General features: G+C 51.3%; 1 protein-coding gene across 4 annotated transcripts; it reads right to left on the minus strand.

Annotated features, from left to right (window-relative positions):
• Positions 1–589: 589 nt before the first annotated feature.
• On the minus strand, positions 590–22,346 carry ESPL1 (extra spindle pole bodies like 1, separase). Of its 4 annotated transcripts, none has more exons than XM_060112797.1 (31): positions 22,264–22,346; positions 21,745–21,837; positions 20,508–21,566; positions 20,119–20,223; positions 19,607–19,727; positions 17,272–17,408; positions 15,880–16,073; positions 15,334–15,573; positions 14,966–15,110; positions 14,719–14,857; positions 14,386–14,525; positions 13,308–13,442; positions 12,115–12,234; positions 11,449–11,620; positions 10,919–11,047; positions 10,383–10,539; positions 9,325–9,434; positions 7,206–8,194; positions 6,416–6,764; positions 6,056–6,217; positions 5,471–5,684; positions 5,179–5,369; positions 3,926–4,053; positions 3,679–3,801; positions 2,632–2,787; positions 2,353–2,523; positions 2,123–2,227; positions 1,824–1,939; positions 1,579–1,662; positions 1,246–1,410; positions 590–950 (listed from the first exon to the last, which is right to left on the minus strand). In XM_060112797.1, the coding sequence occupies exons 2-31, from the start codon at positions 21,823–21,825 to the stop codon at positions 749–751; spliced, it is 6,339 nt and encodes a 2,112-aa protein (XP_059968780.1). In that variant the 5' UTR covers positions 21,826–21,837; positions 22,264–22,346; the 3' UTR covers positions 590–748. The 4 variants fall into 4 exon arrangements, with proteins under 4 accessions (XP_059968780.1, XP_059968782.1, XP_059968779.1 ...); XM_060112799.1 differs by lacking the exon at positions 22,264–22,346 and adding an exon at positions 22,083–22,257 and having other exon boundaries at positions 15,334–15,516; XM_060112796.1 differs by lacking the exon at positions 22,264–22,346 and adding an exon at positions 22,083–22,257.
• Between the last annotated feature and the right edge of the window lie 4,094 nt (positions 22,347–26,440).

Genomic DNA, 26,440 nt, shown 5'->3' on the forward strand with positions numbered 1-26,440 from the left:
CAACGAAAAAGTACAGCAGTGGGTTTATTAATCAGTGCAGTGTTTTACCATGTGCTACAAGTGAGGGATACATAAGAGTGTTAAGATACGTACTTCTGAACTTAATCTAGTTGGAGAGAGAAAAACCGTACATCAGCATCAGAACCCCCCAGAATCTGCTGCTAAAGTGCATGGCACTAACAAGTGTAACAGCTGTTTGTGGGGAAAGGACAGCAGCCTATAATATCCACTTAGGAGGGGGGCAAAGCAACTGAGGCATTAAACTTGTGTCACTCCCAGGATACCTGAGGGCAGGAAGACAGGATAGACATGAGGGTACCTGGCCAAGACACTCTCAATGGATCTATCTCTACCTTTCCTTGGGCCTTTGTCCCCACTTAGAGCATTTTGATGCCCCTCTCTTCTTCAGCTTTGTCTGCTGAGGCCAAGACAGGCCCAGCTTTGTCTGTTGGTTTTGCCTTTCTTCCCAACACTCTCAGACTTGAACTCCTTCCTGCAAGCTATTCTTATCTATTTATAGTACCACACAGTAGGAAGCCGGCAATAGTCTTATCTTCAAATGTTCTCAGAGGAACTACACAAAACAGGGTTTAAGTGATGTATCTTTATTATATTAAAAATTAAAAGGAAATGTTTCACATAAAACACTGGGGAAAATCATTTAAAATATTTATCGTAAGGGCCAAATCTAAGTTTGGAGGTAGAACAGTCACATGCCTTCTATCAGCAACAGGAGAGCTCCAAGGGGTCACTGCAGGGAGACAGGCAAGCCATAGGCTACAGGTGCAGCCCCAATAAGATACTTGAGTCGGGGAGCCTGGCGGGCCTGGCTGACATAGTACAGAAGTGGGGCTCCTGGGCCTGCTCCAAGCCAGCCCTGCAGCAAAGCCTCTGTGTAGCGGTCAATGTCACGGTCAGTTACATCCCAGAGGTTGCCTAGAAACAGGGGGCTGGGAAAAGAGAAGGAAGAAATACAAAGTAAGGGTCTAAAACAGAACACCTAGGAAAACATGACTGGTGGTGGTGGTGGTGGTAAGTTGAGGGGGATTAAGCCAATGAGGAAGTCCCTTGACCCAGAGTTCCAGGAGGAGGATAGAGGATGGCAAAGGGTCAAGGGCCCAGGTATGCCAGGGAAGTAGGGTGGGAGGAAGGAGGTGGGGCACAAAAGAGGAAGAATTTAGGGTTCAGACCTGGGAAAGCACTTGGGATGGGGACCTAGGATGGACTTTGCCCCTCAAGACTCACCAGCCAGCCATGATATACTTGAGCACGATGCCAGCCCCCTCCAGGTTTCCGTGCACAGCCAGGGCTGCACTGCTGCAGCCAAACAGCAGGGCCACCGCCCGGCAGTTCAGCCGCAGGACAGCCTGCCCATCCAGGAAGCGGGCACCGGCCCCATGCCCTGCATAGCTGAGGCAGAAGGAGGCGAGATGAGCCTGACCTAGCAGGGCCAGGCCTCTGCTGTGTCTCCAGAGGTGTCCTGAGCCAGTCAGGGGCTCCAAAGCCCCAGAGCAAACCGTGATGATACCCACCCTGTGGGACTGTCCCTCTCCCCACCTCCCTGCCCTGAGCACTCACATGTACAAGTCATGCTCCGCCAGGGCCGCCTGCACCTGTTCCGGGCTCGGCACCTCCCCGACCACTCCTTTCCAGCCAGCTTCACTACAGGGAAAAGGTAGGCATAAGAAGGGTTATGGGGCAAAGAGGGCAGAAGGAACACTAGGGAGGACGTGGGCTGCGACATTTGATTCTGGAGAAAAGGACATTTGCCCCTGTGTTGTGCTACCCTTCCCCACCCCCCTTCTTACTCTCCTCCCGCTGACCTGCTAAAATGGGCTCGGAATTGCTCCTCTGTGCTTGACAGGTTATTGTGGGGATTCAGGACGTAGAAGGTACTGCGAGGATCCACCCCTTGGCTCAGCACCGACGAGGCCCCGGACTGAGGGGGAGACAGTGGGGATCAGGATCCTGGTCGGGCCCCAAGGCCCAAGCTCCCACAAACCCCAAGCCCCTTTCCACAGCTGATCCATTCCTAAGACCTCCTCCTTCTCTTCCCAGGTTTCTCTACCTTTTCTTGCCCAATTACCCATCACCCCCAGTCCCCACTCCCTGAGCCCCGCACCTCTTTGATGATGGAGTAGCTGAGTAGGAATCGGAAGGAGGGCAGCCGAGTGACAGGCAGTGCCCGGAGGCTGGGCATGCTCTCCCACGGGAGCTTCTGTAGGTCCTGGGCAAAGAGCACTCAGAGGTTACTGTCCTGAGCCAGGGGTACACAGGAGTCAGAAGGGGCATGGCGGCGAGTAGCTATCCACTGCCCACCAGGCGCTGCCCCTCCGGCCCCTGGCTCCTTACCTTGTCCAGCACCAAGACAAGATGCCCACTGCTTGGTACCGTCTGACCCTGTAGACGCTCCACTGCCTCACTCAGGAGCTCTTGGGCTCGTTCTGGCAGGGCTGGGCACAGCCCATAAGACAGGGCTTGAACGTCCTGTGGGGTGAGGGTACTGGCACCGCGGAGCATGATCTGCGGGGGAACAGTGGTCATGGAGCACCATAGCTCCCATCTCCACCCTCAGTGGCAGGTGGGAAAGCTAAGGCTACCTTCTTCCCCTTCCCTGATTGCTCAACTCACTTTCAGCAGAGTGGGGTCGGGATACTTCCAGCCACATTCCTGCAGCAATTCTTGTAGACGGGAGGCCTCCTGGACAGGGCCGGGGTCCTCACTGGATGGCAGCAACAGTCCCCGCCAGCAGCCCAGCACATATTTCTCTAGGGAAGTGGTGAGAACCTGAATGCAGAACAGATCTGTCAGTCAGAGAGGAAGCTGAGTTTCTTTCCCCACAGGCACCGACATTTTGGAGACAAGGAAATGGGTCTTCCGATAAGTGGATGTGCCTTACTTATCCTACTGCCAGTCATAAAAGGCAAGAAGCGAGAAACATTTTTCATTTGTTGAGACTCTGGGGGAGTATAGATAAGACGATTTGTAGGGGGACTTCCCTGGTGGCGCAGTGGTTAAGAACCTGCCTGCCAATGCAGGGGACACGGGTTCGAGCCCTGGTCCGGGAAGATCCCACATGCTGCAGAGCAACTAAGCTCGTGTGCCACAACTACTGAGCCTGCGCTCCAGAGCCCGCGAGCCAAAACTACTGAGCCCGCGTGCCACAACTACTAAAGCCCGCGCGCCTAGAGCCCATGCTTCGCAACAAGAGAAGCCACTGCAACGAGAAGCCCGCGCAGCACAACAAAGAGTAGCCCCTGCTTGCAGCAACTAGAGAAAGCCCGCATGCAGCAATGAAGACCCAACACAGCCAAAAAAATAAAAAATAATATATATATTTATCTTTAAAAAAAAAGATAATTTGTAATAAATCACTACGTTTTGACAAATATGAACAGGTGGGCAAAAGCTAAAGCCAGGAAATGAAATGAAAGCTGTGGTCGGGAGGCTGATACTTGGGCTTAACTTCTTTTTTTGTACTTATCTTTAAACATTCTATTGCCATAACCCCTTCCAGTCTCAGACTCTTGTTTAAAGCGCTTCCCAAGTGACATAATTTTTTATTTAGGCCTACACTTCCAGAAAGGACTTGAGGTGGCTCAGCAAGAACCTGGGACCCCTGAGAGAGAAGATATTCCTAGGGCAGGCCGGATCCCACCCCACGCTGGGGACACACACCTCCATCCTACGGTCCAGTTCCAGCCGCCCCGTCCACCATTCCCGCTTGTCAGTACAGCTGCTGTTCTCTTTCTGTTCCTTCTGGATGGCATCAAACTCTTTCAGGGCTGAACTCACAGAAAGCTGAGGGAGATGGGGTTGTAAGAGTTCTGCTTGTCCACGTGACCACCATCTCTCCATCCCCCAGCCACAGCCTGACCAGAAGCCTGCCCCAGCCCAACTTTGCTCCCCGGCCCAGAAAACCTACCTTGTTCTGGGCAGTGGGGATCTGCACAGTGACTGGGGGATTGTCTTTTTCCAGCCGGGTCAACAGGAGGGTGTCACCCATGGTTCCAGGCTGGAGGGTGGCCAGGGCCAACACACACACGGTCACCCCTGACACACAGGACATGCCCAGAGTTATTTCAGCTGTTACAAAGAATTCCTTTCCCTGTCTTCTGCATGCAATCCCTGTCCATCACTCAAGACAACTCCTAGAAGACTTCCCTGGCCACTGGAGTTCAAAGGTGCTCTCCCTACCCTAACAGCTCACTGTAGACAGAGACCATGTTTTGTATTTATTTGTGTCCCTACAGAAACTAACAACCGCTGCCCCCCACCACTCCCCACATACAGTGAGGCACTCAAATCATCCGTGAACATGTTTCATGTTAGCATAGGAAGACCCTGGACACCGGAAACTACTTACCCCTAAAGTAAGAAAGACACTGAATTTGCTGGTAACTCAAATTGAGATTAAAAAAAAAAAAAGAGGGGCTTCCCCGTGGCGCAGTGGTTAGGAATCTGCCTGCCAATGCAGAGGACATGGGTTCGAGCCCTGGTCTGGGAAGATCCCACATGCCGCGGAGCAACTAAGCCTGTGAGCCACAACTACTGAGCCTGCGCGTCTGGAGCCTGTGCTCCACAACGGGAGAGGCCGCGACAGTGAGAGGCCCGCGCACCGCGATGAAGAGGGGCCCCCGCTCGCCGCAACTGGAGAAAGCCCTTGCACAGAAACTAAGACCCAACACAGCCATAAATAAATAAATAGATAAATAGATAAATAAATAGATAAATAAATAAATTTAAATTTTAAAAAAGAAAGACTTCTAGGGCCTCCCTGGTGGCGCAGTGGTTGAGAGTCCGCCTGCCGATGCAGGGGATACGGGTTCGTGCCCCGGTCTGGGAGGATCCCATATGCCGCGGAGCGGCTGGGCCCGTGAGCCATGGCCGCTGAGCCTGCGCGTCCGGAGCCTGTGCTCCGCAATGGGAGGGGCCACAACAGTGAGAGGCCCGCGTACCACAAAAAAAAAAAAAAAAAAAAGAAAGACTTCTAGATTTAAGGTATGTCTGTTTGGTGAGAGGTACAAAATGTCTAATCAATGGAAAAGTATGACACGGCCTTCCATAAGGATCATAAGTCTGTGTGTGAACTAACTAATGCCTTAAACTCCTTCACCCAACTCTTCCCTAAGAAGATGAATAAAAGAACAGCAGAGGCACTGATGCCTGCCGCCATACCACTGGGGATCAGAGCCAGGCGCTCCTGGAAACTCTCCTCCTCAGGCTGGGGGAAGTGGCCAGATCCCGACGCTCTGAAGGAAAAGAGGCGCTGGATGCGGGCCAGGGGTATGTCTCCAGGCCTCTCCTGGAGGTTCAGCCCCTGCAACGGGTCTGCTATTTCAAGCGATCCTCGGCACTTCTGGGCCTTGCTGCAGGCAACACAAGAGGGGGTGAGTTCTGCCTCCTTCAAAGTCTGGACCACTCCTCCCAGTCTGTCCCAGCACAAGCCTTAGGGATGGTGGGCACTCACCTGAGCTGCCTGTGGAGGTGGATGAGCAGCTGGTGGCGACAGGTGATGGAGACAGACTCGGTGACAAGGCAGGCAGTGGCGTAGGGATGCCGGTGGCCCAGGCACAAGGCCAGGAGGCGGCAGAGGTGAGCGTAGAGCCCACTAGGAGGGCAGTGACTGACCCCACGGAAAGCAATGCTTAGTGAGTCACAGATGGAATCCAGGATAGAGAGACCTAGAGGAAGGTCAAGACACCGATGAATCCCCGACTTCCTAACTGATAGGAACTTTCCAAGAATGAGTGTCTATCTACTCTCCCACGTGGAAAACAGCAGCTACGATTTATGAAGGGCAGTGTGCCAAGTGGGGAGCTACGCAGTTTACACGCATCAACTCTCTCCATCCTCCCCAAATTCCACCTTACAGTTAAGTAAACTGAAGCTCAGAGAGGTGGAGTGACTAGAGTTCAGCTAGTAGACAAAGAGTGCTGGGATACAAACCCAGGTTCAAAGGCTACCAGATCCAGATGGTCCAAAACCAGAACCAAGGACAGCATGGAAAGGCACTGGGATCAAGTGATCACACCTTTGTGGTCAGTGTACTTACTGACGGCTACGGGGGCCGAGGGGAGTCGGAGCCGAGGACCAAGATCCTTGTCTCTCTCCTTGTCTGGGCCCCGGACAGGCAGCTCCTCTTTGCTGGCATCCCGTCTCAACACCTCACATTCTCCTATGGCTGAATCGAGCCCTGGAGCTGGGGTCTTCCCACCTGGGCAGACAACACGACTCTCCTGTAGAGTTCCCTCTTCCTGCCATCCCCTTTGCTCTCCCTTCTAGGGTCTGGTCCCAGAGCCAGCAAAAGAACTTTCTTCCTGTTCCATCTTTGGCACCAGTTATTTCTCATGTTTTGGCCCCAGGGCAACCCCGAAAAAACATGGACCTCTATCTTCCACCCTTGCCATCACACCTGAGGCCGAGTCTTCCCCATCAGAGCCCCTGAGGATCTCAAAGCTCATTTCCATCTGCTTGTCAGTCAGTTCCTCCTCAAGGATCGTCCTCATCACCTCGGGGCCCAGCTCCTCACAGTGTCCTGATGCCAGCTTCTTGACTCTCCGGCTTCTGCCACTGAGGCCAGGGTGCCCAGGGGCACTGCCTGGGGCAGCCACCGTGTTTGTCTTCACGCTCGAGCCCTTCCTGGCCCGGCCCCGGCCCCGGCCCCAGCCCCGGGAAGCAGTGCCCCGTCCCTTGGGTCCCTCTGCAAGCTGTGCCCCAACTGAGACAGGGTCTTCCAGGTCACTGTCATCACTGAAGTTCACCTAGGATGGTGGGAAAGGGAGAAGGGCCAAATGACAAGACATTGTTCGCCAGCAGGTGGCGCTGTGGAGGCGCCATCACAGAAGCCCTTGGGGAAGATTTAAGAATCAACCTCCCAGGTATTAGGCCACACTCAATCAGGGGCAGTAACTCTGGGGTGTGGAAAGAGGGAGAGGAGGAAGAAACAGAAGATAGGGAGGAAGGATGAAAAGGGAAAGGAACCGTATAGAGTGAAGAAAAGTCCCTTCTGTCTGAAACAAAGATGGACTTGAACTAGGTCTTGCTGTGGAAGATGTAGGGGTCCTGCAGTAACAGGAGAGCTTAAGGTTCCCCCCCGGCCCCCAGCCCTAGGAAGCTATTCCAGAGACACCTGCTCTGCAGAACTCTTCTCCAGGATCACCCCCACTCAACACCAGTACCACCTAGCCACAGTCCCATCTCACCTTGAGGCGTGTCTGGACCCTCTGTTGTACCCTGGGGGCCTTGGGAACCTCAGGCTTGCTCTTTGTAAGGAGGGCTTCCTCAAACACGGTGAAGGGGACACGAGGGCCCCCCTGCCTGACCCGGCCTGGGGGCTTAGGTGTACAGGGTGGTCCTCCACCTTCCAGACCTTTCAGAGAGGTATTTGAGAGCGGCAGGGTAGCAGAGACCTCTTGCTGGCGTCTTCGTCCACAGTGTTTGTGGCTCCAAGGCTTAGAGTGTTCTGAGCCTGCAGGCGTCTTTACTGATGGTGGCTGCCAGCCCCAGGAGCTCGCAAAAAGTCGGGGAGTGCAGCAGCTGAGGCTAGCCAGCTTTGCAAGGGCCTGAACCAAGAGCAGGTTGGCTTGCCAGGGCTCCAGGTGGGGTATCCGAGCCGCCACAAACTTTAGCCCCGACTCCAGGATCTTCCCCAGGCTCTTGTTTGACGGCTGGCTCAGCCCCTCCAGTGCCAGCTGTGCGTATGCCTGAGCCGAGATCTCATCGAAGAGGCCCAGGACAGGAGAGGGGGGTGCTTTGTGATTCAGGGAAGCTTGTAGAGCTTGGGTGAGGCGCTCACTGGCTGCGGGGCAACACTTCAGCACAACCTGCAGCAGATCCAGGCCCTGGGCCTTATGGCCCATGGCCAGCCTCGCCCCCGCTGTGATCAACACCCAGCGCAGACAGACTGCTGAGAGGACAGGGCTGGCACAGAGCGAGCAGTCACAAGTGGGCAAATGGGTCAGGAAGCCAGGGCTGGGCTGGGGCTTTGTCTTCAGGATTGGGGAGGAGTTAGTAGAAGGTGCTACAGGGCCAGGCTCCTTGGCCACGGTGGCCACCAGCTCCAGGGCAGGGCCTCTTAGAACAAGCTCTTCCTCTGGAAGCTCTGGAGGATGGGGCACCCAGGCCCGCTGCTTCCCCTTCTGCAAGTGGACCTTCTTCACAGAGTCTGGGTGTTGCGCTAGTCCAACAAACTCTGAGGAAAGAGTGGAAAAAGAATTACAGAACTGGGAGAAATGATACCAGTGTCCTGAGCTACCTCAGCGGCCAATGACCTATGTGATTTACTTACTAACTGTTCATATATATTACTGTACTAACACACTAAATATTAGCATCCTTACTATTTTTTCGATAAAATCCTAACATTTTCTCCCCTTCTAACAATGCATCAGCACAGCCCACAGAGCCCCCATATCTGCAGCTCAGAAGGCTGCATGGCTCAGGCCAGAAGGCCGGCACCCAGAGGCCCAAGTCTTAATCCTGTCTCTGGCCCCTGACTAGGCCCGTGATCCTGGCCTCAAACATTGAATTTCTCAATTTTCTGAGTTTACAAATGAAAAAACTCTACGTTCCCACTCAACTTTCCAGGGTTTTGTGTGGGTCCAATGAAATACTACAGGTAAAAGTGGTTGATAAGGAAAAAAAAAAAAGCACCGTAAGTACAATATTTTATTATTAGCTTAAACCCTTCTGAGGATGCTACATTTGTGCTGCCCCATACAGTAGCCACACGTGTGGCTACTGAACACAGGAAGTGTGGTGAGTACCTAAGGCACTGAATATTCAATTTCATTTAAATTAAAATATATTAGTGCTGGGAATTCCCTGGCAGTCCAGTGGTTAGGACTCAGTGCTTTCACTGCACAGGCCCGGGTTCAATCCCTGCTCCAGGAACTAAGATCCCGCAAGCTGCACGGCACAGGCAAAAACAAAAACAAAAACAAAAACAGAAAAACAAAAAAACATATATATATATATATATATATATATGTGTGTGTGTGTCTATACGTGTGTGTGTATATACATATATATACACACATATACATATATACGTATGTGTGTGTGTGTGTGTGTGTGTGTGTGTGTGTGTGTGTGTATATATATATACATATTAGCACTGAAAACTAGAAGCAGGTAAGGTTAGTCCTGGGCAGCCCATCTGAAGGAGGGACACCAGTGGTCTGACTGAAGTGAAGGGAGCTTTGCCCTGGGACAGAAGTAAGTCTGATTTAGAAGAGAACCTAACCTTGACATGTAAAGCTGTGTTGCAGTGCGTGCATCACTCTCATCGCCGCCCACGGGCATAGGGGCTTGGCTGCTCACCTGTGCAAGACTCGAGCAAGAACAGAACCTGCTGTAGGTCCGACTGACAGAGGTCAATGTCATTGCGCGTCAGCTCCAGCTCCCCCTTCAGCACCAGGAACAGGGCACACCTGGTTGGGAGAGAAGATGACGACCCATTAATGGAATACTTTGTTTTCCTGGAGAGTCATTTTTAAAAAAAATAAATTTATTTATTTATTTGTTTGTTTGTATTTTTGGCTGTGTTGGGTCTTTGTTGCTGTGCACCGGCTTTCTCTAGTTGTGGCGAGTGGGGGCTACTCTTCGTTGCAGTGCCCGGGCTTCTCATTGTCATGGCTTCTCTTGTTGCGGAGCACGGGCTCTAGGCACGCGGGCTGCAGTAGTTGTGGCATGTGGGCTCAGTAGCTGTGGCTTGCGGGCTCTAGAGCGCAGGCTCAGTGGTTGTGGAGCACGGGCTTAGTTGCTCCGTGGCATGTGGGATCTTCCTGGACCAGGGCTCAAACCCATGTCCCTTGCAGTGGCAGGCAGATTCTTAACCACTGCGCCACCAAGGAAGCCCTCCTAGAGAGTCTTTCTTCCTGCCCCTTTCCCAGGCAGAGCCACCACAGTCTTTTCCAGCATCCAGAAGGCCTTTAATTCCTAAGGCTGACTTCAGGCACTCCCTGACGAAAACCCTCTACACTCATCTCTCAAACCAACTCACCCTTGTGCCTGAGGACAGGATTTCCCAGACCGAACTCCTCACCAAAAGGATCCTCCGGGCAAAGAGATTTAGGGAAACACTGTATACTAGATCTCCCTCTGGAGATTGATAATGTGTTAACACATTAACACATTGTTACACATGGAGATTGATAATGTGTTAACACATGTACTGGAGGACATGATAAGTCCTATAGGAAATGAAAACATCTAATCTTGATTAACTCAGCATTTCCCACTTGTTTGCCATGGAATGCATTCTTCCACCAACCCGTCCAAATGTAACATGTTAATCTGTGGAATAGTTTGGGAACCCACGGTCAAGGTCATAGGCGCTCAGGTTGGGGAATCGGCATCCTCTTGGGCCCTGTACTCACTGGCGCGGTATCTGCAGCTTTGTTGTAAGTTTCAGGGCTTCCAAGCAAAAGGCTTTGGCTTCGCTCACACTACCCAGGTGGACCAGGCGGGAGACCAGTTTCTCTGAGCAGCTTAGCACCTCAGTAAGAACCTGCCATTTTTGTACCAGATTTTCACCTGTAGCAAAGGAGAGAGACGGGACCATCATCATGTGGAACCAGGACCTGTAGCCTGGATCCTCTGCAGACAAAACTGCCAGCCCCGGGCTCCCCTGGTGGCGCAGTGGTTGAGAGTCCGCCTGCCGATGCAGGGGACACGGGTTCATTCCCCTGTCCGGGAAGATCCCACATGCCGCAGAGCGGCTGGGCCCGTGAGCCATGGCCGCTGAGCCTGCACGTCCGGAGCCTGTGCTCCACAATGGGAGAGGCCACAACAGTGAGAGGCCCACGTACCGCAAAAAACAAAAACAAACAAACAAAACAAAAAACAAAAAAAACTGTCAGCCCCCCCCATCTAGCCTGTTCCTTCCCATGTTAGCTCTCCTCCTCGGACTTACCATAGTCCAGAAATGGTGTCTCCACAGCTGTTTTTTGAACCGAGAGCACATCGCTGCCCATGAGCAGGAGGATGATGCTTCGGAGGAGCTTATGGGCGTCGATGAGCGCTATCTCAGGTGTCTGCCAGCCTGTGCAAGTGTAGGGGGAAGGTGGGAGGGACAAGAAGGGAGATGATATGGCCAGAACTTCCACCACCTTCAAATAGTAAGAAAGCAAATGCAAAGCATGCTCTCACCCTCTCCCTCCACGCTTAAGGCAGACAGAGCTAATCAATCACAGAACTCTTTCCCCTGAGGCTACATGGAGTCTCAGAATCCTTGTCAGTGAAGTGTTCAGGGCAGTCACTAAGCAGTCAATTAGAGTCAGCAAGCAAACTGAAACTCATTTGCTATCCCAGGCCTGCTCTGGGCAGCTTCTAGGTAGGCTCATCCACGCAGTTGGACAGCAGAGGGGACGAGGGCAGAGAAGAGCTGACAGTGGACAAACAACACAAACCACACAAGGAGGGCCATCCACCCTCTTCTTTCACCTTGGGCACAGAGTTGCTCCCACAGGGAGGCTGAGAGGCTGTCTGATGAGAGGCTAAGGTAAACTGCCACAAGCTGCAAGGCCTGGACACGTAGCAGGTACCAGGCCTTGGATGACCTCTGGAGGGCAGGGTCCTGAAGCACAGACAGCAGCAGAGAGGCACCCTCAGCCACCTGGGGGGAGGGGGAAGGGGCGGAGGAGAGCAGTGAGTGAGGTAGGATCAGCAATTCAGAGCTCAAGGTGCCCCTATAGATCACGTAGCCCAAACCCCTGCTTTTCAGATGATAAAAGCTGGAGAGAAAACTAGAGCCTGAAAGGGCTTAAGACTCAGCCAAGTCACATAGCTAGTGTGTAAGAAAGCCCAGTCTTTTGGATCCCACTGGATTTCCAGTCGAGGGCGCCAGTGTCATCCCAGTTTCTAGTCACGGGACAGACTTTCCCCCTTGCCCCAGAGGGAGCTGGAAAAGAACGAAAAGGATGGAATGGCTCCTAGAGAAGCACAGGTGGACGATCCACGGGAGATGGCAAGGCGAGATGGTTCTGCTCCTCGGGGCCACGATATTCTCCCCAGCTCCACGGAAGCCTCAGGAGCCAGAGAGATTATCTGGAGAATCCTAAAATCCTTCCCATACCCAAGACCTTCGGGGATCAAGAAAGTGAGAAGCACCTTCTGGCAAGCACAGTGGAGTCGACTTCGCAGGAGGTCACAGGTCAGGGAGAGGAGCAGGCAGGTATCTGTGGTGCGATCCAGAAGCTTCAGACTTGATTCTGCCTCTTCCAGGTACAACTGAGGAAGCAATCGGGGGTGCGTGAGCATGCTGGTGAGGAGAGGCAGCCAGACTCTTCAAATTAAAGCGGATTAGAGCATTCGCAAGCAAAATGTTGACCTTGTCCAATTAAATATTAAATTATTTCAAATATTATAGTCTACGTAGGAATTATTCTCTCACTCACTAAAATGCTCATTTAGTACCTTTCCATTAACCACTAAGCTAGAGAGACAAAGCTGGATAAACAGTAAGCAGGCCCTTCCATCCAATAGCTTGCAGTGCGGGGGTGGGGCGTGGGCATACCTACGTAATCATGATACAATGCCATTAGTGGTTGGGGACCCAGGGAAAGCGGTTGATTTTGCCCTTGAAGAAGGGGACATATAAAATGCTTTATGAAGGAGGAGACAATAGAGCTAGGCCTTGAAAAGAAAATATGGGTTTGCTGAAGGAAAAAAAAGTTGGGGCGAGGGTGCATTTAGGGTGGAGGGTCTACCACAACCAAAGACAGCGGGGTACGTATGAGGAATATAAAGTAAGTGGTACAGATTAGCATAAAGTTCATGGTGTGGAGCGGCAAGGCAAAGAGTGAACCAGAATATAGAAGGTGTGCAATCCAGAGTAAAGGATCTGGACAGTAACCCTCAGGTAGCAGGGAAGCCCATGTAATCCTTTAAGCAGGAAAGACATAAGATCACATCTGTGCCTAACTTGATCCCGCTAGTAGCCGGAGTGGAAAAGAGAGGAACTGGAGGCCAGGAGACCAGTTAGGATACATTATAACAGCCCTAAGTGAACAAGAAGCATCAACTGGGACAACAGAAATGGCTGGGAAACCCAGGATTAGCGGCGGATTGCCAGTGCAGACTAGGTAAGACTGAATGAACGGTTGGTTTGGCAGTGAGACAGAGAAAGATGCCTCCTCTCCCCCAGCTGCATCCCAACCACTCCACACTTTACCATCCTTCAGCCAAATGTGGCGCAGAAGGCAGAGAAGCCACTCCTTCAGTAGCCTACCTTCTCAGAGGAGAGCTGGGTCACCGAAGCCAGGTCCCCCTGCAGCCCCAGGCTAGCGCAGCTGGGCACTCACCTGGGCGTAGCTGGGACAGCCGAGTGTCAGGAGGAGCTGGGTGACGTGGCAGGAGGATCCGGCTGCCTTTGCGTGGTCCTCCAGTCTCTGGGAGACGATCCGTATGAGCAGGAGGACCTCCAGAGCTTGCAGGGGCTGGGAGGCCAGGAGCAGCACATTTACCCAGCTCGCGCTCAAGCCTTCATTTCTAGCCCCTCCTCTCCAGCCCTTTGGGACCTTGGTCTGACCTGAGGGCCTGGCTGGAATGTGGCCACCCAGACAGAGCAACCACTGGCCATCCTCAGGGAGCCGGAGAGGAGAGCAGCGAGGGCGTCTGCAAACCCTCCTACCCCCCCACTTGTTTTAAAGGCCACACGCCAGTTGTCTTCAATAGCCGGGATTTCCTGAGCGTTTGCTATGTGCCAGGCACTGTCAGCTCACTTTATTTTCATAGCAACTCTAATCCTAATTTTAGATGAGGAAACTAATAGGTTAACATATGTTAAGCTGCTTGTCTAAGTTCACAGAACACGTATGTGGTAGAGTCAAGACTCAAAGCTAGGGCTCAGGCAGCTTCCCAGGCTCCTCCTGCTAGGAATATGACCCAATGCCCACAGTAACAAAGATACTCTATGTGCAACGTCCTTTGTCAGAGGTTCCTAATATGGGGTCCAGGGAAGAGCTTCAGGGAGTCCTTGAAAACTGACATTGCATGTAAAAATGTAAAATTGTATCTGTAGGCATTTATGTATTTTTTCTGAGTATACAGGTCTCAAATTATCTGATAATTACTAATAATTATGGCTAACGTTTGAGTATTCCGTTTACCCATACCATCTTTCATGCATTATCTCACTGAATGCTAACAAGGCTATGAGTTAGTATTATTATTACCCTCATTTTAGAAATAAGGAAATGGGCTTGGAAGGTTAAGCAGTTTGCTTAAGGCCATGTACTAGTAAACGCTGGAGCCTGGATTTAACTCAGGGAGCTTGGTGACAGAGCCCACACTGGATGACATGACTTCTCAGCAGGGACACAGGCCAAAGAAGGTGAAGGAGCTGGGTTTCTGGCCCGTGTCAATGCCCTGCCCCGTTACCTTTGCCACCAGCTGATAGAGGGCCGCTAGGATCTGCAGGGAGGCTGCTGTCTGCTGCAGACACCGCACAGCGGGGGCCTGCCCCTTTGTAAGCACCTCCTTCCACAGGGCCAGGGCTTGGTCCAGGCATGTGGACTGAGCTGTAAGTCAGAAGAAAGGAACCAACCATTCTCTCAGTGTGGGCATCTGGGGAAATGTGGTCCTCTTCCCCATAACAGCCTCTGCCCTTGTGCCCACCTTCCACTCCACAGGGCAGCCTCCCTCACACCTGGGGTACCCGTAGGAAGCCACAGAGGAGGCCCTATCCCACCACACTACGTTCATGGCCCTCACCAGCATCTGCAGCCAGGTTGAAGGCAATGTTACTGTATAGGAAACGATCTTCCTGGAGTTTATCTTCATAGTTCAGGTCATTGACTTCAAACTCCTCCAGGTTACTCGGGGCCTGGGCCCTCCGATCCCGCTCAGTACCCTGGATGGGGCGATCAGGGTGAAAACAGGGTTGTCACGAGTTTACTGGGGTCCAGGGAAAATAAACCCTGTATCCAGTCCTGCTCAACCCCACAGCAACCATGCTCACCTCCTGCATTTTGGCCTCCAGGGTACAGATGTAGAGCCACAGCAGGGCCTGTGCTTTATCATCCAGAAGCCGATCCTTGGCCTGGGCCTCGGGCCTCACAGACTCCAGAAGCTGCAGGGCTTCCCGGATGGCATCCAAGGCAGAGCTATAGGGAGAAGACGCACTTAAGCCAGGCTACTGTGAGTACCTGCCACGCTGTCCTGGGAAGGGCCTTCTGCAGCACAGCTGGCCTCATCCTTTGAATTGAGTTCCCATGACCACAAACTAAAGGGAGTGCTCAGGGCCGTGGAGAGGGAAACGGGCTCCAGGAAGGGTGAGAGGAGCCAGGGCAAGAAGCAAGAGTGGCCTTCCCAGGCCTTCCTCCTCACCAGTCGGTCTGCCGGGCAAAGTCGTGATAGCAGAGCACCTGAGCCAGTTCCACCAGGTGGGTGGCTCGGGCCCAGGCTCCGGCCGGTGTTTCCTCGGGGCTCAGCTCCAGCAGGTCGCAGATGACATTGAAACGTTCCTGCCCCGTGTTGGCCCGCACTGCCTTGTAGGTCCGCAGCTCCTCCCTGAGCAGGAGGGCCAGAGTCTCTGGGTCCCAGCCACTCAGGCTGTCTCGCAGCGTCCTGAGAGAGGGCAGGCTCAGCACTGGGGAGCCCATGAAGCATGGCGCCTCTGCCCCAGGCCAAGGAGTCCCCGCCTCAGCTTGCTGAGAGCTCAGTTTCCGGTGGTGAAAGCAAGAACAATTGCCTGTCACCGCTGTCCCCCCACTACCCAGCACAGTGGCTGGCACACACAGTTGGCACTCAGTCAATAATGATGAATGGAGGAAACAGTGCCTTTTTCAGACATGAGGATGAATGTGACCATGAGTGCCAAAAGCAGCCCTATCCAGGGGATAAAAATGGTTGTCCCCCTCCCCACCAACTCACTTCAGCTGTAGCTCCTTGTCTCCGGCTCTGGCTGCATCCATCTTGACCCGGACCCAGAAGGTGACTGGCTCAGTCATGTGTTTGGGGCCACAGGGCTGCAGGGCTGCCAGCCACAAAGTCACCATCTTGCAGCCCTGGGCCTGTTTACCCAGTTTCTTCAAACTCTCTACGTGCAGCCGGAAGCATCTGTGCAACTGACCAGAGGAAGAAAACAGACCAAACTGGAGAGAGGAAGCAAAGAGTCTGTACCATGGGGGTTAGAAGATGTTGGGGGTAGGAGTTAATTAATTAATTAATTAATTTTTGCTGTGTTGGGTCTTCGTTTCTGTGCAAGGGCTTTCTCTAGTTGCGGCAAGCGGGGGCCACTCTTCATCGCGGTGCGCGGGCCTCTCACTATCGCGGCCTCTCTTGTTGCGGAGCACAGGCTCCAGATGCGCAGGCTCAGTAGTTGTGGCTCATGGGCCCAGTTGCTCCGCGGCATGTGGGATCTTCCCAGACCGGGGCTCGAACCCGTGTCCCCTGCATTAGCAGGCAGACTCTCAACCACTGCGCCACCAGGGAAGCCCTTCCTGACCCTTCTCAGCAAATCACCACCTTCTCCTGAGTTGGAAAGGCGAGACCATCTTGGCCTTTTCCTTCTCCCTCCGTCACACCAGTCACTTTCCAGGTTAATCCTTGACTTCTTGCACTCACCCACCTCTTTCCATCCCTTGGGAAGCTGTTTCAGTTCAGACGCCCACCCTTTCCTGCCTGGGCTGCTAGAGCCACCTGGGTGCCTGGTGTTGTCCTTTCCTTCTGTTTATTCACCACAGTGATGCCGAGAAGCCCAAGATACCAATCCGATACCAGGCCTCCACTTAAATCGAGAGGCTCATCAAATGAAACCCAGGGCCCTCTATGACCCGTCTTGCCAACCCATCATTTCAGGGGTATTCTTGCTTTATAACAGTGGTTCTCACTCTGGTTGCCCAAAGGACCACATAGAGGAACTTTAAAAAAAATATCCAGATGCCTGGGCTCCAGTGCCAGAGATTCTGAAGCAATTAGCTTAGGACAGGCTTTAGAATTTTTTTTTTTTAGTTCACTCAGGTGATTCTAATGTCTAGCCAGGTTGAAAACCACTGGCCCAGGACAAGGCTAAATGTAAAAAGTGAGTCAAAAAAAAAAAGTAAATATGAAGACATGGTGAGATTTAAAAAATTTACAAAAGTGAATCAATCAAAAAAATTAAGTAAATAACAGTACAGGTGAGGTCTGGGAAACACTGCCCCAGGTACTGCTGCCAACATGCAGCTCCTAACTCTCTACTCCAAGGCAGGGTCCTGGCCAGGCCCTTTCATGCTACTTGAGCCCCCTCCTCCCTTCAGTATAACCTCCCTCCGGCCCTCATACCTTCTCAGGAGGCACCTCAGGATAGGTGTCTGGCTTTGCCAAGCCCAGGTGCTGACAGAGGGGCTCGGAGATGGCACAGGCCTCGGCATAAAGCTTGTGACTATAGAAGTTGTAGGCCAGGTTACTGGTGTAAGAGGCTGCAGGGGAGAGAGAGGACAGCTGACCGCAGGAATGGTTCCACTGCCCTCTGCTGTCGGAGGGGCAGCAGAGAGATGCTAAACCTGTGGTCAGCTCAGCAGTCCCCCGATCAGCCAGGAACCCCCATCGCTAGGGAGTGAGAACGGGACAGTTCTCCCCTTCATGCTCCAAGTCAGCCCATGCCCTCCATTCCAGGAAGGCAACCCCACACCAGCCAGCCTCTCTGCACTTGTTTTACAAGAGCCAAGTCCTCATTCCCACACAGGGCCCGTCTCTCCTCACATGCCAGTCTCTGTCTTCGTCTTGCTCCAAAGGTCAGCATTTTGGGGGAAACACTCTGGCCTATCCTTTACTTCCCTCTCCTTCCCTCATTCCACTGAAGCCACGCTAGCCTCCCTGCTAGTCCTTGAACACGCCAGCCCCTCTCCTGCTGTAGGGCCTTGACACTGGCTGTTTCCTCTGCCAGGGGAGGTCCTCTCCAGGTTTCCACATGGTCAATTCCCTCACACCCTCCAGGCTGTGCTCACGTCACCCTCTCCAAGAGGCCTACCCTGACCACCTTTTTTTTTTTTTTTTTGGCCACGTGGCATGTGGGATCTTAGTTCCCCAACCAGGGATTTGAACCCGCACCCCCTGCATTGGAAGCGTGGAGTTCCAACCACTGGACCGCCAGGTAAGTCCCTGACCACCTGTTTAAATGGTAATTTGCACCCCCTCACCTACCCTGACCTCCTAACTCCCTTTCTTATCCTGCTCTACTTTTCCTTTCCCTCCATATTTCTGATCACTTTCTAACATGTTGTACTTCAATTATTCTACTGTTTATGATCTTTCTCCCCCAACCAGAATGTGGCTCCATGAGAGCAGAGATCTTTGTTTTATTTACTGACATATCTAAGTACTCAGAACAGTGTTTAGCACATAGTAGGTACTCAATAAATATTCACTGAATGAATATAATTTTCCTAAATTCTAGCTTAGGCAGCTTCTTGGCTATTGATGTAGATGGCTGGGAGAAAATAAAGCAGGTCTTCAATACTCTGTGGGAAGAATTTCCATACTATTAATTTTTGTGACTCCTGATGACATTTTCACCTCTGTGGCCAGGTTCAAACTGAAAATATGAATATGAAAAACTCTCCAAAACCTTCTAGTGACTGAATTCATTAGGTTTATATAATTCAAACTAAAGGGCTATGCTTTTTGTAAAACTGAGGGGGAAATTTATTATGAAATACAAGACAGGTAAAACTAATTGATGTGGGCTTCCCTGGTGGCGCAGTGGTTGAGAGTCCGCCTGCCGATGCAGGGGACACGGGTTCGTGCCCCGGTCCGGGAGGATCCCACATGCTGCGGAGCAGCTGGGCCCGTGAGCGATGGCCGCTGGGCCTGTGCGTCCGGAGCCTGTGCTCCGCAACGGGAGAGGCCACGGCAGTGAGAGGCCCGCGTACCGCAAAAAAAAAAAAAAAAAAAAAAAAAAAAACTAATTGATGCTGTTAGGAGAGTTAGTGGTTACTGTTGGGGTGTGGGGACCAGAAGGGGGCACAAAGAGGGGTTTTTTTCAGGGGTCTATGTCATGCTCTGTTACTTGACCTAGACGTTGGTTACAAACCATGCACACTTTGTAAAAATCCATCAAGCTGTCTGCTTATGATCTTAGTATTTTCCTGTATGTATATTTCAATAAAAAGGGTGGGGAGAAATATATATGCCTGTTGGTTAATACATACATATACATAGTATATATACATATAGTAGATATACACAGTATATCTCTAGAGGGATACATAAGAAATTGACCATATTAGCTGCCTCTGCAGAGTGGGACTTGGGTGACTAGGATTAGGCACAGCAGAGGGACTTTTCGCTGTATGCCCTTTTGTGCAATTTGAATTTTGAATCATGTGAATGTTCTACCTGGTTTTAAAAAATTTAAGTTATAAATGTTCTACATTTTCATGAAACAAATACCAAGTCAGATTTCAAAGTCAATGAGAAAAAAATTCACATCTGCTATGATAAATGAGCCTCATCACTTCTCTCCTGCTGTTAAATACAGAGATCCTTATAAATATCTTTCTCACTGCCTCCCTAAGCCATAGGGAGGCCCCACAGAACTATCCAGCTAGTGCTACGTGCCTGCCTAACAAGCGATGACCCTCCCAAGAACCCTGTATCTGGGCCCTAGGGCACTAACCAGTCCTCCCCAGGTAGTCAGTCAGCTCTCGGCCTGACAGGCCCTGTAAGGCCTCCATCATCCAGACAACAGTAGATTTGCAACTTTCCACTAGCTGGGCCAGGTCAGCCAAATCGCCTTCCTGAAGGGACAAAAAAAGTGAGAGGAAACATAATAGGTCTAAGGTGATGTCCACCCCACCTCATGCCCAAAGCCAAAGCAACCCCAAAGCTCTACTGAGGGCAGTCAAGCAACTCCAGACCCTAGGACCTGTCCAGGTATTTTTTTTTTTTTTTTTTTTTTTTTTTTTTGCTGTACGTGGGCCTCTCACTGCTGTGGCCTCTCCCGTTGCGGAGCACAGGCTCCGGACACACAGGCTCCGCGGCCATGGCTCGCGGGCCCAGCCGCTCCGCGGCATGTGGGATCTTCCGGGATCGGGGCACAAACCCGTGTCCCCTGCATCGGCAGGCGGACTCTCAACCACTGCGCCACCAGGGAAGCCCCTGTCCAGGTTTTTTGATTCCAGACGGTACCTGACAGCCTTGGGCAAAGTCATAAACCACCGTAGTGTAGAGGTGAAGTCCCTGAAAGTGCATCTGAACCAAAGCCTGCAGTTGCTTGGAGGAGTCCCCACAGACCTGAGGAAGGAAGGGGAAGCTTGGTTTGAGGGACAGGGAGCTCCAAGCTGAAGACTGGCCCAGAGCCCTGGAGAGCTGAGACAGCCCGGGGAGTAGGAAGAAGGACATCAGGATGGGCCACTGCCCTCTCAGCATATACTAGGCTGCTTGCTGGCTGGTAGGCATGGTCCAGAGAGCAGCTTACCAAGGCGGGAGCCAGGGCTTCCAGATCTCACCAAAGACCCTAGCCCGATGGAGAGTCCACAGAACCACATTCCCACCCTACCTCTAGGTCCTTAACTCACACCATCCTGCAGCTGCCGGATGAGCCAACAGTAGCTGCCAAGAAAAGCAAAGAGTCCCAGGATGGCATCAGGTCCATAGTGCCCCTTGGTGCCTCGCTCCAGGACTGAAAGGAAGAACTGGCAGCTGTCACACAATGCCCGCAGTGCGGGTGACGGTGCCTCCATGCTGTTTTTCAGGACAGCTGATGCCTTGATCAGAAGCTCGGCCACTGCCTGGGGTCCTCCCTCGCCAACCTGCAGCAGTTCAACTGCCAGCTGGCAAAGCTGGAGGCTGGGGGCCAGACGGGTGTTTTTCAGGTAATCGTAGGCCTTCTCCACTGCCCTGGTGGCTCTGGCGTGGTGGTGGCCCCAGCAGAGGCGACGGCAGTGTTCCAGGGTGAGCTCCAAGAGACAGAGGGCCCTCTGCGGGGAAAGAGGACCAGGAGAGCCTCCTCCCTCTCCCACCAAAGCTCTGATCACATGCCTGGAGAGCAGGTCATCTAGGAAATCAGCATCTGCTTCATTCAGACCATGCCCACTGCCTTCAAATAGCTGATTGGCAGCTACCACTCGACAGGCTGTGGGAGAAGCAAAGTGGGGAACCTCACAAGGGGTACTTTCATCCTCCAAGAGTACTAGAAAGCTCAAGGCCTTTAGCCGAGCTGACAATGCAGCTTGACGCTCCACCAGGGCTTCTGCTCCCTTCCAAAGCAGAGAAAAGCTGCCCCGAGCCACAGCCTCATAGTCCTGGGGAGCAGCTTGTCGAGAACACTGCACCAAGCAGGTATGGAGGGGCTGAGCGACTCGGAGTGTGGCCTCTGGGATTCCCTGTGCAGCAGTGTTCCGCAGAAAGATGAAGAGAATTCGTTCCAGGTAGAGGGGTGGGCGCCGGGGTGTAGACATCAAGTAGCCATCGCAAGCCACCTCTGCCAGCTCCAGCAGGCTCCCCAGGTGCCTAGGGCAAGCCAGCTTGACAGTCAGCTGCTGGTTGCAAGCCCTCAGGATGGCATCACAAGCTTGCCTCCTCTCGGCATCAGATCGGCAGCTGGGAGAATCAGCTGGAAGCTTGGACAGGAACTCCTAGGAGGAGAAGATGTGAATGAGGCTACCAAAGGAGAATAAAAAGATAGGGAAAGGAACTAGAAATGAGATTGCTCAAGAGTGGATCTCCTACTAATCTGCCTCTTCAAATAAGTCAAAAAACAAAACAGCTCAGCTTGGTAAGCCAGGTGTATCCACAGCCAGACAGCACTCCCACCTTCAAGTCAGGCAGCAGCTCTTCAGCCTCCTTTGGACTTCTTAGTAGAGTCTCAAAGTTGACTCCTTTGAAGCTCCTCATGGCGCCGCGGGACTAGGGGAAAGAAAACGGATTAGGGAAGGCGGAGAAGATTTGTAAAGGAGCTAAATGAAGGGCGGGAGAAGGGCTTGAAGGCCGCGGAAGGCGGGGGGGGGGGGCAAAAATCCCATCACAAATCCTATCGGAAAAACATGCATGCCAAGACGCCGGGCTCCCATTATAAACCGACGCTTCTGCTATTCCTTCCTCCCAGCCTATCCCCAGCCTCGCTACCCGTCCCAACAACCAACGCCCCACACCGGAGGCCTCCACCGAGCTCTTCAGCACCACCACGACGTCCCGGGTCCCTCGTAGAGACGCCCGGCCTCTTCCTCCAGTCAGCGCTGGGGCCCCATTCACCTCGGCGCATACATACGTTCACGAGTACCTCCAGGCCTTCCGGTACCAGAGACCGTTCTTCTTCCCAGGGGCAGGACTTACCCACTAGGCTGAGTACTCCGCAAGGATCCAAAATGTAACCTTCGTTTTCCGCGCCAGCCCCTCCTTTCAAATATCCCCAGCGACCAGTCAGCGAGAGCTACGTACCGCCGGCGGGCCGCGAGGCGCTCTGGGAGTTGTAGTTTACTCGCTGCGCTGCGTCCTCACGTGACGCCGGCCGGTGGGGTCTATCCTCTCTGAGGGCTAAAGCCTTTTGGGAGTGTGGGGGTTTCCCGCATTTTCTAGTCGGGGACGACTTCCTCAGCTACGTGTAGCTTAACTGCTATTGTGAAGGTCAGCCCCTGCCTCCTTCTCCTCCCCTTTATCTTCAGAGCTCGGAAAGAGTTTAAATTTGCAGACAAGGGAAATAGGTTAGATAACAAAAAGAACTTACTTGGAAACTCGAGGTTTGGGTTACTAGGAAAAAAGGGTATAGCCTTTCATGGAATTCTTTAAAATCATAGTTTTCCGGGGCCACTGACATGAGTACTGTGGCGACTTCCAGCTCTCTCTGCTTTCCATCCTTGCTCCTTGCATCAGTTGGATTGTTTGAGGAAGACAGAGGATCTTCTTGATGGGGAATGGAGGGTAGAGGGGTGGGGGTGGAAGCTGTGACGACGGGAAGAACTAGGAAAACTCATTCAGTGGGATATTTCGCAGTTTTTAATGGCTTATATGCGGTAAGTGCTAACTACTTCCCCAAACATACACGTTCACTTGGCTCTGCTTCTCTTCCCTTCCTCCAAAGAATTCGGTTCACAACTTTGGGTCTTCCAGTTAGCTTTTCCCTGATGAACTCTATTAACTCATCCTTCTCTATTATTGGTTTTCTTCATCATCATCAACCTCTTTTAGGAGCTGAGAATCTAGCAGGTAAGACTTTAAAAACAAACAACAACAACAAAAACAATGACGAAGAATCTCAGCGTTGTAATGGTAATATTGCTGCAGGGGCTAAATGTGTATGATACATCAGTTCTCTCAATACTCATTTCGTCTTGCTTACACCTTAGCAGTCAGTGCTTTGACAGTGTTCTAGGACTTTTTCCCTATGTATATCTACTTGATTCTCCTCAAGGGCAGAAAACATCCTTTTTTTTTTCCTTAAAGAAGACGTTGGGTGTAGGAGTTTATTAATTTATTTATTTTTGCTGTGTTGGGTCTTCATTTCTGTGCGAGAGCTTTCTCCAGTTGTGGCAAGCGGGGGCCACTCTTCATCGCGGTGCGCGGGCCTCTCACTGTCACGGCCTCTCTTGTTGCGGAGCACAGGCTCCAGACTCTCAGGCTTAGTAGTTGTGGCTCACGGGCCTAGTTGCTCCGCAGCATGTGGGATCCTCCCAGACCAGGGCACGAACCCGTGTCCCCTGCATCAGCAGGCAGATTCTCAACCACTGAGCCACCAGGGAAGCCCTAAAACATCCTTTTTTTATGCGTCTTCTACTTCTAACAAGAAGGAAGTTCTATAGAGATCAAAAAGTGCTGACAAGGGACTTCCCTGGTGGACCAGTGGGTAAGACTCCCCACTCTCAATGCAGGGTGCCAGGTTCGATCCCTGGTGGGGGAACTAGATCCCGCATGCATGCTGCGACTAAGAGTCTGCATAAGGCAACTAAAGATCCCGCATGCGGCAGCAAAGATGTGCCACAACTAAGACCCGGTGCAACCAAAATTAATTAATTAATTAATTAAATGGTCCACATCCAAAAAAAAAAAAAAACTATGATAAAACTGAAAAGAAAAAAGTGCTGACCAATGTGAATTTGAGTCACATAATTCAATCACTCACTTGAATCCCTGACGTTTACAAAGAGACAGTACGGGACAGTGAAAAGAGCTTTCAACTTGAGTCTGGACAGAGGAGCCAGGTTCTAGTCCCAGCTCAATTTATTATTAATCTGTGAAATGGGGTAGTAACATCTAGCCTCACTCCCTGCCAGGGGTTCTGCCAGCCTCAACTAGAACAGATATGAAATGCTTTCCAAAGGCCCAACGAGGCTTCGCAGCTGTTAAAAGGCATGTTTTATATATAATGACATATGAAGATGTCAGAGATACATGAATGACTGTTATAGTCTTCCTGTGGATTTCAATCATTTTAAAAAGAGAAAACCAAGATATACGTTTATGTAAAAAACAAGATATACTTTTATATAAAAAACAAACAAGTTGCCGCATGAAAGGTATGATTCATTTTTATTAAAAAAACATTCTATGCACTAGACTGTAAACATTTAACAGTGGTATGAAGAGCAGGCTTAAGGGAGCCTATCATTTTTTACATTTTATATTTCTATATGTATATATGTATTTATATTTGTAATATATTTATACATCAATATAAATATATGTATTTTAATGTAACATTATATAAACATGTATTTACATTCACATATTTATATTAAATATATATTTCTGTATTTGCATTTGACTCTTTTACAATGAGCCCATATTACTTTTTTGTTAAAAAAAATTATTAAAGCAAATGTGACATATTTTTATAACATTAGGTCTGATCTCAAGCATGACAAACTTTTGTTTGTCTAATAATTCTATTCTGTGGTTCTGTGGGGAAGTGGTGGCAAAAAATAATAAAAGCAACAAGGAGAACCACAGGATTGGGGTTAGGGAAAGTGTGTTGGGGAGTGGAACCTAGAGGGTCATGGCTATTAACTGGGGGCAGCCATTCCCCTCCCTGAGCAGGGACTGAATTTCCAGGAAGAGGTCATTCTCCAGCCTCAGAACGCAGTACTGTCCTCATGACCCAGTCCTCCTGCCTTCTTGTCCATTGGCTCCTGGTTCCTTGGGCTGTTTCTGTTCTCCTCAGGATCACTTAAATGCTCCAAACAAAATAATTATATATCCAGCTGGATGGAAAGTCAGAAAATCAGGAGCCTCTCTTAGTGAAAGATGGTGGTGTGTATCAAGTCTGACACCAAGCTGACCTTCCCACTTGAGGAAGAGGAAATGAGTTCAAGTGGAACACACTGACACCCTCCTCAGCTGCTCACATACCCCAGAGTAGAAGGCTTCTCAGATATCTTGATCCTGCTCTCTGGGCCAGGACCAAGGATAAACACTGCTGGGAATCGCCCAACCACTGGGATGGGTTGGAAAGTTCTACACCCCATTACAGTCCCATCCACTCATTCTCACACCCCAATCTGGCTAGGCTCAGCTGGATTGAAAAAGTTAAACAATAAAATATGAAAGCAAACACTTATGTAGTACTTACACTGGGGGCCAACTGCTGCTCTAAGTGCTTAATTTAATCCTCACACGAGCCCTAGGAGTAGAAACTACACCATCATCCCCATTTTATAGATGAGGAAACTGAGGCACAAATTTGAACCCAGGCAGTCAGGCTCTGACTCCATGCTCTTCACCAGTTCCCTCTGCTGCCTCTCAGCAAGGCATCACAAGCAGCGTTTTGCAGGCAGCATGCACCTGGTGAAGCAATCCCTCATTTGCCCCATATGGGTAAATTTCCAAAGGTGGGCCAGGTGGCCATGGCTAAGTGCTCCCACTCTCTTGCCCTTCTCCAGGGACAGGGCTCGGGAGGAGGGAAGAGGGCTAGAGGGGGAAAGGCAGGTAGGTGAAGGCCCAGGGGACAGAGTCAGTACATGCCATATAGAGGGTGTACTGGGCAGGCAGCAGGAGGCAAGGTTTAGCCTTGGCTTTGCCATCCACTTGCTACATGCCCTTTAAGTGGATTTTCCTCTTGGGTAAAAAATTTCACCAGCACCTAGTAATACAGTGCATGGCATATAGTAGGTGCTCAACGAAAATATGTTTAAGGCTGACTGGACAATCTCTTAAGATGCCTGTGAGCTCTTCACACCCAATGAGTCCTGACAGGAAGAACCCTCCCCACTCTATCTAGCTACCAGCTCCTCTGAAGAAAGCTCAGCAGGGACAAAGCTAAGGGAAACTCATTAGTCTGTCTCCTCTACCCCCCCATTTCCTTATCACTTGGGAATATGGGGCCCCCTCATGCTTCCATCAGTAAACAATTACTGTCATCCAAAACAACAAATCATTAACTAGGCTCTGGATTCTAGTCTAATAGATTTCCCAGATGGGTGGCTCTTGAAAAGCCACGTGTGAGCTAGCCTGTCTCCTCTCCAGACATTTACTGAGCACAGCCACAGGCCAAGCCCCCCACTTGTGTGTATATATGGGG

The sequence above is a fragment of the Mesoplodon densirostris genome, chromosome 11 (genome assembly GCF_025265405.1).
Source record: "Mesoplodon densirostris isolate mMesDen1 chromosome 11, mMesDen1 primary haplotype, whole genome shotgun sequence".
NCBI lineage: Eukaryota > Metazoa > Chordata > Mammalia > Artiodactyla > Ziphiidae > Mesoplodon > Mesoplodon densirostris.

Excerpts from the sequence above, each read along its gene's own strand:
- ESPL1 (XM_060112797.1), bottom strand. The coding sequence starts at position 21,825 with ATGAGGAGCTTCAAAGGAGTCAACTTTGAGACTCTACTAAGAAGTCCA. Across the intron at positions 21,567-21,744 it reads AGCTGCTGCCTGACTTGAAG|GAGTTCCTGTCCAAGCTTCC; the intron begins GTGGGAGTGCTG and ends TTCTCCTCCTAG. Across the intron at positions 20,224-20,507 it reads TCCGGCAGCTGCAGGATGGT|GTCTGTGGGGACTCCTCCAA; the intron begins GTGAGTTAAGGA and ends TTCCTTCCTCAG.